General features: G+C 34.9%; 4 protein-coding genes across 7 annotated transcripts; 3 read left to right on the top strand and 1 right to left on the bottom strand.

Moving 5' to 3' along the window:
• The first annotated feature begins 4,274 nt into the window (after positions 1 to 4,274).
• On the top strand, positions 4,275 to 5,814 carry LOC114730001 (uncharacterized). The gene is made up of 2 exons (XM_028917018.1): positions 4,275 to 4,667; positions 5,522 to 5,814. Exon 1 carries the CDS (start codon positions 4,356 to 4,358, stop codon positions 4,656 to 4,658), a length of 303 nt encoding a protein of 100 aa, XP_028772851.1. The 5' UTR covers positions 4,275 to 4,355; the 3' UTR covers positions 4,659 to 4,667; positions 5,522 to 5,814.
• Positions 5,815 to 6,955: 1,141 nt separating this feature from the next.
• Positions 6,956 to 9,512, bottom strand: LOC114729981 (vacuolar protein sorting-associated protein 55 homolog). 4 transcript variants are annotated; one of them, XM_028916999.1, is made up of 5 exons: positions 9,266 to 9,512; positions 8,262 to 8,956; positions 8,111 to 8,150; positions 7,359 to 7,443; positions 6,956 to 7,245 (listed from the first exon to the last, which is right to left on the bottom strand). In XM_028916999.1, exons 2-5 carry the CDS (start codon positions 8,358 to 8,360, stop codon positions 7,065 to 7,067), a joined length of 405 nt encoding a protein of 134 aa, XP_028772832.1. In that variant the 5' UTR covers positions 8,361 to 8,956; positions 9,266 to 9,512; the 3' UTR covers positions 6,956 to 7,064. The 4 variants fall into 4 exon arrangements, with proteins under 4 accessions (XP_028772832.1, XP_028772831.1, XP_028772834.1 ...); XM_028916998.1 differs by having other exon boundaries at positions 8,262 to 8,393; XM_028917001.1 differs by lacking the exon at positions 9,266 to 9,512 and having other exon boundaries at positions 8,262 to 8,393; positions 8,868 to 9,258.
• A 3,773-nt stretch (positions 9,513 to 13,285) lies between these two features.
• LOC114729984 (uncharacterized) lies at positions 13,286 to 13,972 on the top strand. Its single transcript, XM_028917004.1, has one exon. It carries the CDS (start codon positions 13,286 to 13,288, stop codon positions 13,970 to 13,972), a length of 687 nt encoding a protein of 228 aa, XP_028772837.1.
• A 223-nt stretch (positions 13,973 to 14,195) lies between these two features.
• LOC114729983 (uncharacterized) lies at positions 14,196 to 14,540 on the top strand. The gene has a single exon (XM_028917003.1). The coding sequence runs from the start codon at positions 14,196 to 14,198 to the stop codon at positions 14,538 to 14,540; it is 345 nt and encodes a 114-aa protein (XP_028772836.1).

Genomic DNA, 14,540 nt, shown 5'->3' with positions numbered 1-14,540 from the left:
TAGTTATTCTCTACATGAATCTAGGTAATGCTTACATTGTTTTAGTGATTACAAAATTAGTTGTAGTTAATAACAAGACACCTGACTATAAAAAAATGAGTAGTTATTCGCTATACGAATCTAGGTAACACCTAAACTCTTATAGTGATTCCTTAAATCATTGTAGTAAATGAATACAAATGAGGACAAAGTTGTCAATTCCTCTTAATTTGACAAATGACACATTGGATCACTGGCCCTTTCTGTCATTTTCGAAATTCCAGGACCCAATATGAAATTTCCTATATTTCAAGGACTTTTTTTAGAATTTTTCCTATTTTACAAGTGATTTTAAAATCATGTTTTGATTTCCGTCAAAACACTTCTAAATCTATCAATATTAATATTAACATAGAATACAATATTCCAATCCTCGAGGATACATATGTGCTTATTAAAAAAATATTAATAATATTATTAATATGGAATATAAAATCTACCGTAATATATTTATAATACTACCTTCGGTCCTTAATATGATATCTAATTGGTCATTCAATTTAGTTCTAAATATAAAACTCTAATATATTTATCCCTCATATTTATCTATTTTTCTAAGATAGTCCTTACAGTAGTTGCATGCTCATGTTAAATATTTTATCAAATGGTAATTTTAACTAATACATATTATTAATAAAGTTATTTTAGAAAAAATAATGTATATTTATTACACATTAAGTACCAGAGGTAACATGTAAAATAGCCTCTGTTTTGAATAGCTCAGCGAATATTCACTTAGTTTTGAATCAGAAAAATGTTCACTTAGATATTAATAATATTAAAATATAAAACTCTCGTTTTTTGAATATAAAATAGGGAAAATGACAATAAAATACCACCTGAATTCCAAAAAGACAAATAAGGGACCTGAATAAGCAAAATGACATATAGGGGACTGGGTACCAATCTGGAATTCAGATTTTTGGCCAAAAGACCAAAATGCCCTGTCTGAAAGTGAGAGAAAGGAGAGAGGAAGAAAGCGACGCAGTGAGAGAAAGGAGAGAGGAAGACCGACGGTGATGAAATGCGGGAAGAAGGAAAGAAGAATGTTGGAAATGCTATTATCTTACTCCTTCGCATCACCATTCTGTAGAGATTGTTGATTTGGTGGGTTTTGGTTGTGGGAAAGAGGATTTGTAGTGAGAGAGGGAGTGAACCTGCGGGGAAGATGAAGTGGAAATCAGAAAACAATGACAAGCAATTACGTTACGTAACTGCTGTCATATGCCTGCTGGTTTTTGGTAAATCCCACTACGTGAATGGTAAATCCCACTATGTGAATGGTAAATTTTACTATACATGTAGTTAATTATGAATTTTACAAAATACATATTGTGATTTACAACTTTTGTAGTGAAAGTGACTACTTTGTTAATGGGTTTTGCAACCTGTTTTCAGGAGATAAATAACTTGTTTGTAAAAACTAATAAAATTTCACGCTAAATTTGACAAAACGTATAGTGGGATTTACAACTTCCGTAGTAAAAATGACCACTTATTCAATGGGTTTTGTAACTTGTTTTCAGGAGATGGGCAGCTTGTTTCTAAAAACTAATAAAATTTCATACTAAATTTGACAAAACACATAGTGAGATTTACAACTTTCGTAGTGAAAATGATCACTTCTTCAATGGGTTTTGTAACATGTTTTCAAGGGATTGGCAACTTGTTTCTAAAAACCAATAAAATTCTATGCTGAATTTTACAAAACATAGAGTAATATTTACAACTTTTGTAGTGAAAATTACCACTTCTTAAATGAATTTTGCAACTTCTTTTCAGGGGATGAGCAACTTGTTTCTAAAAATCAATAAAATTTCACGCTGAATTTGACAAAACACATAGTGAGATTTACAACTTTCATAATGAAAATGATCACTTCTTCAATGGGTTTTGCAACATGTTTTCAAGGGATTGGCAACTTGTTTATAAAAACCAATAAAATTATATGTTGAATTTTACAAAACATGTAGTGAGATTTACAACTTTCTTAGTGAAAATGATCACTTCTTAAATGGGTTTTGCAACCTCTTTTTAGGGGATGAGCAACTTGTTTCTAAAAACCAATAAAATTTCACATTGAATTTTACAAAACACACAGTGAGATTTACAACTTTTATAGTGAAAATGACTACTTCTTAAATGGCTTTTGTAACCTGTTTTCAGGGGATAGGTAACTTGTTTCTAAAAACCAATAAAATTTCACGTTGAATTTTATAAAACATATGCTGGGATTTACAACTTTTGTGATAAAAGTGACCGCTTTGTTAATAGATTTTGCAATATATTTTCGGGGGATGAGTAACTTACTTTTCACCACCAATAAAATTTCACGCTGAATTTTACAAAACACATAATGGGATTTACAACTTTTATAGTGAAAGTGACCACTTCTTCAATGGGTTTTGTAAACCTGTTTTCACCGGAAGAGCAACTTGTAAGCATAAATAAATCATTCAGTGAACGTGCACCTGAAGTACATCACAATAAACATTGAACTATTAAGTTTCATAATTAACTACATGTATATTATACCATTAAATGGGATTTACCATTCACGGAATGGGATTTACCAAAAACCAGCAAACATATGACAGCAATTACATTACGTAATTGCTTGCGACTATTTTCTGATTTCTGCTTCATCATTCACCAAATACTGAATATGAACCCTCAAATGCAATAATCCTGTTCCTATTTCACCATGAAACAGCCACAAAAATGAATAATCCAAATCCTGCCATCAACTTCTACTCACTCATGAATAATTCAAATACTTCAGCGACCTCTTCGACGACGACAATTTCAGGGGGTACAAGTTATTTCAGACAGGGCAATGTATTTCAGCGATGGTAACCAAATTCAGCGATGGCAATCTACTCCTACGACGACGGCAACGTGATTTCGAAAAATCCTTTTTGGTGACTGCAGGAACTTGGATTTAGTTTCGTAGAAGGAAATCAGTTTCTCCCTTTCTCTATCGCATGAATACACTGCTCAATGTTCAGAGACAATCAGGGCAATTCGGTCTTTTGGCCGAAAATCTATATTCCAAATTGGTACCCAGTGCCCTATTTGTCATTTTGCTTATTCAGGTCTCTTATTTGTCTTTTTGGAATTCAGGTGGTATTTTATTGTCATTTTCCCTATAAAATAATCACAAAAAGCAAAAAAGTTTAATATAAAAATTTACTCCCTCCATCCCTTATTAAAATAAAGTGTTTGTTAGTTAAATTTGGTTGAAAGCAATAAATATATAATATACACATATTTTTCAATTATACTCTTATTTATGAAGAGATATATTTAATAGAGATAAAATGAAGCGATTGGTTTAAATTTTGAAGATTAGTTCCTTATATGTAAGATACCATTGTTTCTCATAAAAAGGTACTACCTCCGGTCCTTAATATAAGGCCCTATTTGACTTTTATTTTGGTCCTAAATATAAGACCTCAATCCACTTTGTCTCTCATATTTATATATTTTTTTCCAAAGTAGCCCTTCTAACAATAATAGTTCTAGTCAATACACTTGCTTAGTAAGGATATTTTAGGAAAGACAATATCTATTTAGGACAAATAACTAATTCAATTTATTTTCTTAATCTCCTCAAATTAGTCAACTAGCTCTTATAATTAGGACCGGAGGTAGTACATAGGAAGTAAAAATTGTTCTCTAGGATTTCTCTCTCGTTTCTATTTATTACTCCTCCAGTCCTTAATATAAGACCTATTTAACTAATTTGATTAGATTAAGGAAGTTAGGTAAGTTAGTTAATTATAAAAAATGTGACACGTTTTTTCTAAAACACTATAATCATCTTTCTTAATACCCCATCTTCCTCTTCTACACTTGATTATGATTGAGGGAGTATCTATAGGGGTAATTTAGAGAAAATTGATAAATATAAGAAATGAGTCTTATATTTAGGACCAAAACCAACTCACCAATTGGGTCCTATATTAAGGACCGGAGGAGTATTATTCAAACATTCTTTATCACAGTTAAATCATAATTGTTTTGCCCCAAGTGAAGTCTTTTACAATCAATATTTATTTTCGACGCCTTTTTTTAAAAATAAAAAATTCTGACTTTTAAATCACTCCCATTCTCTGACCAAAAGATGAAAGGATCGCTTACACTCCACTTGAATGATTGTTTTTCTACCTGTACTCCCCTAAATGGATATTTCATATTTCTAGGGCCTTTTTTCCCAATACGGTAATCTTCGCCTGTTGGGCGATTACGCTGTACTGAGAGTAAACCCAGACGTCAAGGAAGTCCCAATCCCTAGCTTCCCATCAGCGACAATCATGGGTTTACTCTCATGGTGGAAGGGCAAGAAATCTAATCCTCAACCCAAGCCTATTGACAATTCCAACACCGCAACGACCACGAAGCCCACTGAGGCCCCCGGCATGAACGGAGCAATGGAGGTTCCCCGACCACCTAACTTCAACGTCTCCGTTTTCGAGTTCGGCTCCGTTGCCGCTTCCGCCGACAAGGTCACCCTCGCTGGTTATTGCCCTGTCTCTGAAGAACTCGAACCCTGCCGCTGGGAAATCCTGCCCGCCAGTGCCTCAGACGCTCCGCAGTTTCGCGTCGTCTTCGGTTAGAACTAAAGTGTAAGCACTGTGACTTCCATTCTCTCTCTGGTTTGTTGGGCGAATTATTATTTTTTTTTCCCGGCCCATGTCGAATTGTAAAGTGCTGTGAAGAGAGAGAATTGATGTCATTAAGGTATAATGGGATTCACTCGAATAAAGTGTGGGCTTGCTCTTTATAATTTAGTAATGCATTGTGCTGCCAAGTCTCTGTACTGGCTTGTTTAATCTGGTTAAGCAGTGACATTGATTCTTTAGGGAATATATGATTGTGGGTGTAAATAAGGTGTGGTCTGTTGCAATTATGCTTGACTACTTCAAAGTTATCAACTTTAATTGCAATTTTGTTCCTTGAGTGGTTTCTCCCAAGCATAATTGCTGTCTTGTGAGTGAGAGTATCTCTGAGTTTGTTCTTCCGTGTAAAGTTTAACCTGTTCTCAATTTTCATGAATCTAGCATGTTTCTGAGAGAGTATTTGGGTAGACTGAAATCTGTTCGGGTAACAACGATGTTGGTTGCTTAACTTTGCCTTAAAATGGAGTGGATCTCTACTTCAATACTCGTTCAACATTGGGTTCAATCATAAGAGGCAGCCTGTATAAAGAAAAGAAACCCAATGATGTGCAGTGGGGAACAATAATAATTAGAGCTTGAATGTGATTGAGATTGTTGATCAGGGATCATTATTTAGTAGCTTACTGAACATATATGCGTTTCTTTTTTCACATATTTCTGGTTGGTTGAATAACTGAGCTTGGAAATGCCCACTAGATTTGGTCATTGTGCATTTGTCTTTCTGAATTATGTAATTAAGTGGTTTCTTTTCTCCTCTACTCAGGTTTCGAAAAACTAAATATCTTGAAAACGTTTTGCAGATCTCGGTTTGGAAGAGTTGAAGAAACAGATCTTTCATTTAAATTGTAATTTCAACCGTCAGTACAGGCTCTTCTTGTCTCTTGGATGCTTAGTATGTTATAATGCGAGCACATGACACATGACATCTGTTGTCATCAACTCTTAACCTGCTTAGACAAGTGTGCTTTCAAATTGGCTGACAATTCAATTGAGTCTCCAATTTACTGATATTTACAGCCATGGTTAAATGAACTGCTTGTCCTATAGTATACACGCAAAGAATAAGGATAAAAGTTTTTGCGCTCGCATTCTACATCAAGCTCATCAATGGCCAACCCTTGCTGGCTGCTAAGGAATCTAAGTGCGTGTTTGGAAACTTGTTTGTCAAAGCCAAATTTGTTTCCAAACACGTCCTAATTATTACAACGCATAAGATTTATAGGAATAACTGAACTAATGTAAGCACTAATTTGTTGGCCAAAATGTAGACACCCCCATCTTGGCTCGTGATCGAGATATGGAATGGATCAATGAGTTTGAAAGTGCATGAAACAGCAACAAGAGCAATTTTTGACCCCGCAATTCTGTTGACGTTTCATAAATGTAGAGTTGATCATACTCTAACAACCTTTGTTACTCTCCTCTTACGTAAATGAGGACACTGTTAAGAGTCGCTTTAATTTTAGTGCAGATATTGCTGATGACTCGGGCAGGATTCACATATTTTCACTGTCCCATCTCTTTTTAGTAGGAGGCAATAATGGGTTGATATTCCCCCAGAAAAAGCAAATGAAAATCCCACAACCATGAGCTAGAGCGGGGAATTGTGCCATTTTAGTTTTTACGCCCATCATTGTTGGGGAAATTTGCTAAAAGGGGCCAAGTAGTAAAGATGCTTGGTAAAACAGATCGGGAATTTTTCCATTTCTGCAAAGTGCAATCGGCCCTAGTTTTTTGCATGTAATCTTCCCATTTCTGCAAATTTTCTTCACTGTTTTGGATGGGAGTCAAAGATGCTTGCAAAGTTTAGACAAAGTCTTCCGTGTAAAACACTCTAACTTGCTGTTCCTGCGCCCTTTTTTTTTCCCGTGTTTTTGCTTGGTCTTCAATGGAGATTTGGCAAATTCCCCTTTATTGTTGCTTGATAATAGTTTGCCGATTTGATATTCAATCATGTCTCTACCTGAATGCAGTCTCAGGGAATGGATTGGTTCAAAACTGGAAATGTGGACTGTTTCATTTGTCCGCACAAAAGAAAAGTAAAGTTTATTTAAAATAACATCAACCTTAATTTCCCATGAATATCAGCCTTAAATTCCCTGTAAAATGTTTCAGTGTCTCCAATAAAGCGACTTCAAAAGGCATATCCAATTAGGTCGAAAAAACACAGGCATTTCCAAATTCTAATTTAATGGGGAACAAGAGATGGCAATGAATCTGAAACACAGAAAATAAAAAAAAGCAAGCGAGAAAAAGAAACGCGCTTTTGCTGAAACCAAGTTTGCAGTAATTACATTTCTCACAACCGAAAGAGAATCCCAGAGCATTGTCATAAACCATCATTTAATTATCATCGTTAGTCATGCACATAAAACACATAATGGCAAATACAAGCACGAAGAAGGAGCCAAGTTCCATTGTCATTGCTCCCCAACCAATAAGCCCTCCATGCTTCAATATGGCTGGTATGGCTATGCTTCCAATAGCTGAGGCTCCAGTCAAAAATTTGGTCACATTCGCCCAACTATTTCATCCACCAAGCAAGGAGCGGGGGGAAAAATAAAAGGAAGAGTTAATTTTCCCAGCTTGTGCATAGTCAGATCTAATTTGTGAATTACTCTAAAGATAATAGTTTACCTGCCATCAGATTCAGAAAGCAGAGAATAATCATCCGATCCACCAGAGCAAAGCAAAGGTAGGGGAAGAAGAAAATACATTATCACTGCAACAACAACAATTGAATGCAAGTTAGCACCTAAAATTTTACTCAAATCATGGGGAAGCATTTGTGATCTCTAGGATGTCCTAAAATTTAGTTTTTAATACCACATAGCACCTATTGGGAGTTGAATACACATATGAAGGCCCATGGTAGGCACTCCCAGTTTTGTCTAAAGGAGAGACTATTTAATTTAGAAGAGAGTGACCTTTTGAAGACTACATTGAGATATCTTTACAATCAGAAGAAAGTAATGTATGAACGACTAAGGACTAGCTTGTTTAAGATTAAAAAAAAAAAAAACAGAGATTTTAGTTAGCCTAAACGTAAGAGGGAGATGTTGGGAGAATTTAAGCTAAACACACAAGGGATTTGTTGGATACAGCTTATTTTTCTCATGATTAGCTTCATGTTCTCCTAACAACTCAAGAGTTAAATTTAACTAAAATCATCTTTTTCTTCACATCAATCCAACAAAAATGGATTATCTCTCATGTAGAACAGCTATTGTGTGGAGAAAAAGAGAGGTAGTGGAAGCCACCCATCTCCCTTCTCTCCATGCAAAACTTGTATTGTGTGGGAGATAATCCTTCAACAAATTCCACACTGGACACATTTGAAATGGAATAAAACTATATAGCATTTTTCTGAACTCAGTGTGGTAACTCACCTGATAACATCGGCCACCAGTTATCATACAATGCACATGCCTGTCACATAAAACAGATGCATACAATGATGATTTGGGCAGTACGGCCTTACATTTTTATACATATGAATCATAAATAATGAATATGGGGATTGAGGAAAATATCACAGACCAAAATTTGCAAGACAATCCCACCCGCAACCAAGAGCGCTAATAAGGCAAGTTTCCCAGTGTTCAAGCAGGAAGCAATATGACCTGGTAAGTCTGACATCTCCAACTCACTTCATGCCATATGAAGTAACAACTGAAACAAAATCTCAAAAAACAAAAAGCTGTGAGATCCAGAATACATAAGAAAAGTCAAATGACAGGTATAGTCAAATCCATCACTCAGTTAATCATTATTGAAGACTGTAATAAATCTCACTTAACATGCAGTTTCCAGTCAGTCCAGAGAAAAACTAATGCTTTAGTATATTGCTTTAAGATCAACAGCAAGCAAGCCAAATTCCATAATAGACAACAACAACAACCAATATCAATAAGAAGGGGGAAAAGCCATGCTTGCTAGCCAACACCAACTCTAAGATGGCACAGATACTTATGATAGGTCTGATCAGAAGAACTCAAGTAAAAGCTTACTACAATTTGACCATTGAAAGCAATATACGGAGAGCAACATTACATTGAATATTGCGTATCCGATCATATATGAAATAAATGAAATTATCATTCAATAGTGAGAATGACATTTCCAGTCCTTTCAGGTCAATCTCACCGGACAATCCCTCAAAACATGTAGGGGGAAAAAGGAACCGAAGAATTCACATCTTAAGACTACGTTTTCCAAGAGAATTGCCTCATTACCTGCTGACCACACACCTAATGTCATTAACATAAATAATCTGTTTTCTTGTTCGCAGCGGAAAATTCAATCTAACTCAGAATATGCGAGAGTAAAATTCAAATTAAATCTAGAATTAGAACTTTAGAAGAACACATTTTTCCTGGAGAACTTAAATCTTCAGTTATTAAGAGCAAGAACATCGAGCACAGGGTTGAAACTCGAAACCTAAACAGAATAACTTGTCTTGCTTGGGGACTCAAGCAGTAACTTCGCATTGATGAATAGTGTCAGCATTAAAATTTGAAAGCAGAAGGCTCATCAGACCGTACCTTAAACCCAGAAGGATGAAGAAGCCATAAAAGTTTCGTGAGAGATTTATAAAGGCTGATTTAGTATAATCTATACAATAAAATAGGTGTAACTACTAAACAATGGACATGCATCTGTGATCGCGTGAACTGTGAAGCATCTGCCAGTCGTACAAAAGCCAGGCGCCGCTGACCGAACGATTTCCTGCGGCACAGGGCAGGACAGAGTTGCTACTCCATCATCTATTCTTAGAGTTAAATTTTCTTTTTCGGGCAATGGATTTTCTAGAGTAAGTTTTCTGGAAGTTTTCCGACATTAATTATATTGTAAGTGTGGCATTTATGAAACCCAAAAGAAAGTGTTCAAAAATAATTTTACAGTTTTATTCATATAATTAATATTTAAATATAACTTCTTATGTTTTCTTTTTTCCCCCCATAATTTCACTTAATATAGATAAAGTAAAAAAAAATTTAATTTAAAACAGATTCAATAAAATTTGTCCATTGTGTTACATTGCATAGGCAATGAAATTAATTTTTTTCAAATAATATTCTGAATTATTCCATATTCTTAAGCAGTTGAAGAAGATGTTGAATTAATAGAAGAATACAGTAGAATTTTACACGAAAAAGAAGGAGAAGAAGAACACAGTAGAATAATGGGGAAAAAATCGAGAAATCATCAACATGTTCTGGAAAGTGAAATGAAAGTGACAAAAGAAATATTACCAATAAATATACTAGACACGTATATAAATTTTAGGGAAAATCTTAAAAAAATAATCATTGAATTTTAAAATTCCAAATCAATATTTGTTACTCCCTTCGTTCCTTATTATAAGAGACAAATAACCAAATTACGTTGATCAAAAAATAGTTAAAATTAGTTAAAGACAATTAATGTGTAAAAAGTATAATGTTTTTTCCAACAATGCTCCTATTAATAAGGAGAGAGAGTATGAGAGAGAACAATTAAATTATTAAAAGAAAGAGAAGTGGGAGAGAGAGAGAGTATGAGTCGGAGACAAAATAAATAAGGGTAAAATAAGAAATCAATACAAAAAAATAGAGACAACTTTTAAGTGTCTCTTATATATGGGAACATGCCATAAGCATCAAATATTTCTTATAATAAGGAACGAAGGGAGTACTATACTCATAAAAAAATTGACTACATTTAGAAAACAAATGATAACACAGTTTTTATAGTAAGCAAATGATAACACATTTTTGTAGTAATTTCTGATTTAGAATTTTGAAATTCAATAATCATTTTTTTGGGTTTTTTCTAATTTTATTCACTTCTGCTGTCATGTTTGAAAATTAAAAATAACTCTTAACTTTTGATCATCATTCCATGGGGCTCGAATTTTTAATTTTACTTTTTTAATTTGACAATTAATATTTTAAGATATTGGCTAAAGCATATATTTAGTCTTTTAATTTTGTACAAGGTTTTAATTTGGTCTCTTAACTTTAAAAAACATACATTTGGTCTTTAACCATAAAACTAATACGCTTCACTGATGATTTTTTATAACAATCATGAATTTTTTGAAAATTAAACTTAATATGTTAGTATTTGAGAATGTTTTATCAATATTTAAGATCTTAATGTTATCATTTTTTTAAAAAAAAAATTTAGGGTTAAAGAACTAAAAGTATACTTTTTAAATTAAGGGACCAAATTGAAACCTTGTACAAAGTTAAAGGACCAAATGTATACTTTAGCCTAAGATATTTTATACTTTTATGACATCAATTAAGATACTTTAAAATAGATTATCTGAATTACAAATAATAACACGTTGAATTTAAAAACTGGATTGTGGGGTGAATTTATATTATATTATTTATTCTTAATATAAGAGTTAATTATAAATTTAATTTGATTTTAAATATAAGATTTCCATCTTTTTATGTCCAATATTTATCATTTTACTTCTAACTAATTTTTATAGTGATTACACTTATTAAAAAACTTTTATCAAGTAGTAATTTTAATACACATGATTAATACATGTACTTTAGTAGATGCAATATTTATTTATTATAAATAAATAGTTTAACTAATTCTTTTAATGAAGAATTCCAAACAAAATACTTTTGAATTTTAAAATTCTAAACCTGTTTTGTTTAGGGAAAATGACACATAAAGAAACCTGAAATTATAAAATACCAAAATGGGAAGCTAAGCAAATGTATTACCAGATAGGGAAGTATTGCTTGATTTGGGATTATGCAAATGTTGGGCAATTACCAAACAACCCCTCATGATCCAAACAGAGAAAATGACCAGTGGAAGTGTGCAAGTTGTGGCAGGAGCTGGAGGAAAAACTTCGGAGGGACCATGAACGTGGGAGCATAAACGCGCAAAGCAACAACTGAACGACGAAAGCAAGTGAGGTTAGTATTCAGTGACTATACTGTTCGCCTCTCTCTTTGGTCTGTCTCCTTTATGCCTTGGTTGATTTTCCTCTTCCCGTTGGATGGCAATGTTGTCGATGTGGGGATGGTTTTGAGATGGAGAGGGTGGCGAAGCAGGGAGATGGTGTGGGTATATAGAAACTGTGGGGAAGGACGGTGATCAAAAGGTGAATGCATGGGGAAGGAAAAACACTGAGGGAGAGGGGTTTGATGGTGTCAAAAATGGGTTAGAGTGATTAGTGTCAAATAAAGGCACAATGTTGAAGGGAGATTCGAATAATAGAGTGGATTGATTCTGAGAAAATGAAGCATTAGTGTGGACAGGAAAGAAATGAGTGTTTTGTTGCAAATTATAAGCATGAATATGTCAAACCCTAAGTTGGTTGTGTAAGTTGATGATGATGGTATTAAGTCATATAATCATTCGACTTCTGTTATCAGTGCAGGTAATGAAGGAAAATGAATTTCGAAGCTGGGTTATCTTGTAGGAAGGAGCTGTTCTGTTATTTTCATGTGGGAGGGAAATTTGTGACAAATGGTGAAGGTGAAGTGAGATATAATGGAGGTGGCGTGAGGTTAAGAAGCATTAAGGATGGGCTAACACTTGAAGAATTGAGGCTAATGATATGTGAGTGGATTGGTGTTGATGGAAGAAATTATGACATTAAGTACACAGTGGCCTTTGATGAGAAGACACTGATTGGCCTTCATGACAATGCTGAAATGTATAACCTCTTTCAATACAATAGGAAGAGCGGTCATGTGTATGTGGCCGAAAAAAGGCAGGTGGGTCCCCAACCAAGAGACAATATAGAAATGTAAGTGGAAGTTTGTCCTAACTAGTTGTTGTTATTTATGAATTTCATCTTGTTATTTGTGTTAAAGAGTCTTGTCATTCTGAATGTAGAATATAGAGATTCATGGACATGTCACAGCAAACAGAACTGGATGCGTCTCCCATTAGTTTATGTTGTGATTATGGCTGGCTCAGTGAAGAAAAATGCTCGTGAATGTGACAATGATGAAATAAGTGGGCCCCCTAATGTGGATACATCTATCGGAGTTGAAGATACGGATGGTAGTGAGATGGTTCATGTCGAATGGAGGGGACTTTTTACAGGAGTGGGCCAACGTTTTCTTAGTGCAGATGTATTTCGGGTGTCTACATACAAGTTTGCACTTGCAAACAAGTTTGTAGCCAAGTATGTGAGGAATAGCAAGGAATTCATGTCGATGAGGTGTAAAGTTATCGATTGTCCATGGAAGCTATGTGCAAATAATGTGGGGAAGAGTTGTGATGTGCTACGAGTGACGACATTTATAAATTGGTATGTTCATTCTACCCAAGATAGCTTGGACGTGATGCATAGTGGAAGAGCTAGTTTGAACTTATCAATAATAATTGATGAGATGAGGGATCATGCAGACAAGCGCACTTCTGAGATAAGGAAGAAGTAGAAACGAGAGTATGTGATTGATCTAACATATAAACAGGCTTATAGAACAAGAGAGAAGTCATTGGAAGACATATATGACAGGCTGAACAATCATACATGCTCATACCTGGGTGTGCAAAAGGCTAAAGGAAACAGATGAAAAATCCGTGGCTGAATGGACTGCTATTGGGAACCGTTTGAGCGCATTTTCATTGCCTACGGGTCATGCATTGAGGGTTTCTTGGGTGGCGCGACGCATATTATGTATGTTGATGGAACTCACTTAAGCGGACCATACAAAGGGACAATATTGTCATCTTCAGCTTATGATGCAGATAACAAGCTGCTGCTGTTTGCAATTGCAATTGTCAAGGGAGAAACACTAGATGACTGGACGTGGTTTTTCTATATGATAAAAAAAATCCTGGGTTCTGTAGAAGTAACGATTGTATCAGATCGACACAATGTTATCATCGGAGGAGTGGCATCAATCTTTGGGAGTCAAATGCATGCCTTTTGTTATAGACACATCAAGGAGAATTTTAGTTCAGAAGTTATGAAAATGAATAAGGGGCAAACAAGGACAAATGACCGATCAAAGGAGGATGCACTGCATTTATTGGATAAAATTGCATATGCAAGGACGGATGAGAAATTTGAAGCGGCAATAGATGACATGAGATCCTTTTCTTTAAGGCTATTTGATTGGCTTATTCGTCATGGGGATGTAGATAGGTGGGCTAAAAGCAGGTTCCCATATAAAAGATGGGACAATATTACAAGTAATATAGCAGAATCATTCAATGCATGGATGGTCAATGAAAGAAAGCATACTATACTCCAATTGATCTATGGGCACTGAGATAAAGTTGCAAGAAAGCTACATGCCTCCTATGTGGCTATGACCAAATGGAAGAATTGCATTGGTCCAAATATAGAGAGTAAGGTATTGGATATGGTGGCTGGGTCTGACCATATGTATGCTGAAAATTATGGTAGGAGAAGAGTGAAGGTGACAACATCACGTGGAGACCATCGGGTTGATCTTGGACTACACCAATGCCGTTGCAGATCTTGGCAAAATGATGGGGATCCCTTGTTCCCATGATTGTGCTGCCATCAAGATTGTGCACGGTAATGTTTATGATTATGTTGATAATTGCTATAAAAAGTCATCACAAGAAAAGATTTATGCTCGCAGTATGATTCCTGTGGTAACAACGGACATGCCTCACCCAAATGACTACTATAGAATAGAAAATGTCAGTGAGCAAGTTTTCTTGCTACCTCCCATTACATCTCGACCACCAGGAAGGCCAAAAGTAAACAGGGATGAATCACAGTTCCAGAACAAACGGATATATCAATGTGGAAGATGCCACCAACTTAGACACACAAGGAGGAATTGCAGAAATCCTAACCCATCATGA

The sequence above is a fragment of the Neltuma alba genome, unplaced genomic scaffold (genome assembly GCF_004799145.2).
Source record: "Neltuma alba isolate B1F8T4 unplaced genomic scaffold, ASM479914v2 tig00012697_pilon, whole genome shotgun sequence".
In the NCBI taxonomy this organism is placed as follows: Eukaryota; Viridiplantae; Streptophyta; class Magnoliopsida; order Fabales; family Fabaceae; genus Neltuma; species Neltuma alba.
The sequence above is the reverse complement of the archived record's forward strand: the minus strand, read 5'-3'. Positions and strand labels throughout refer to the sequence as shown.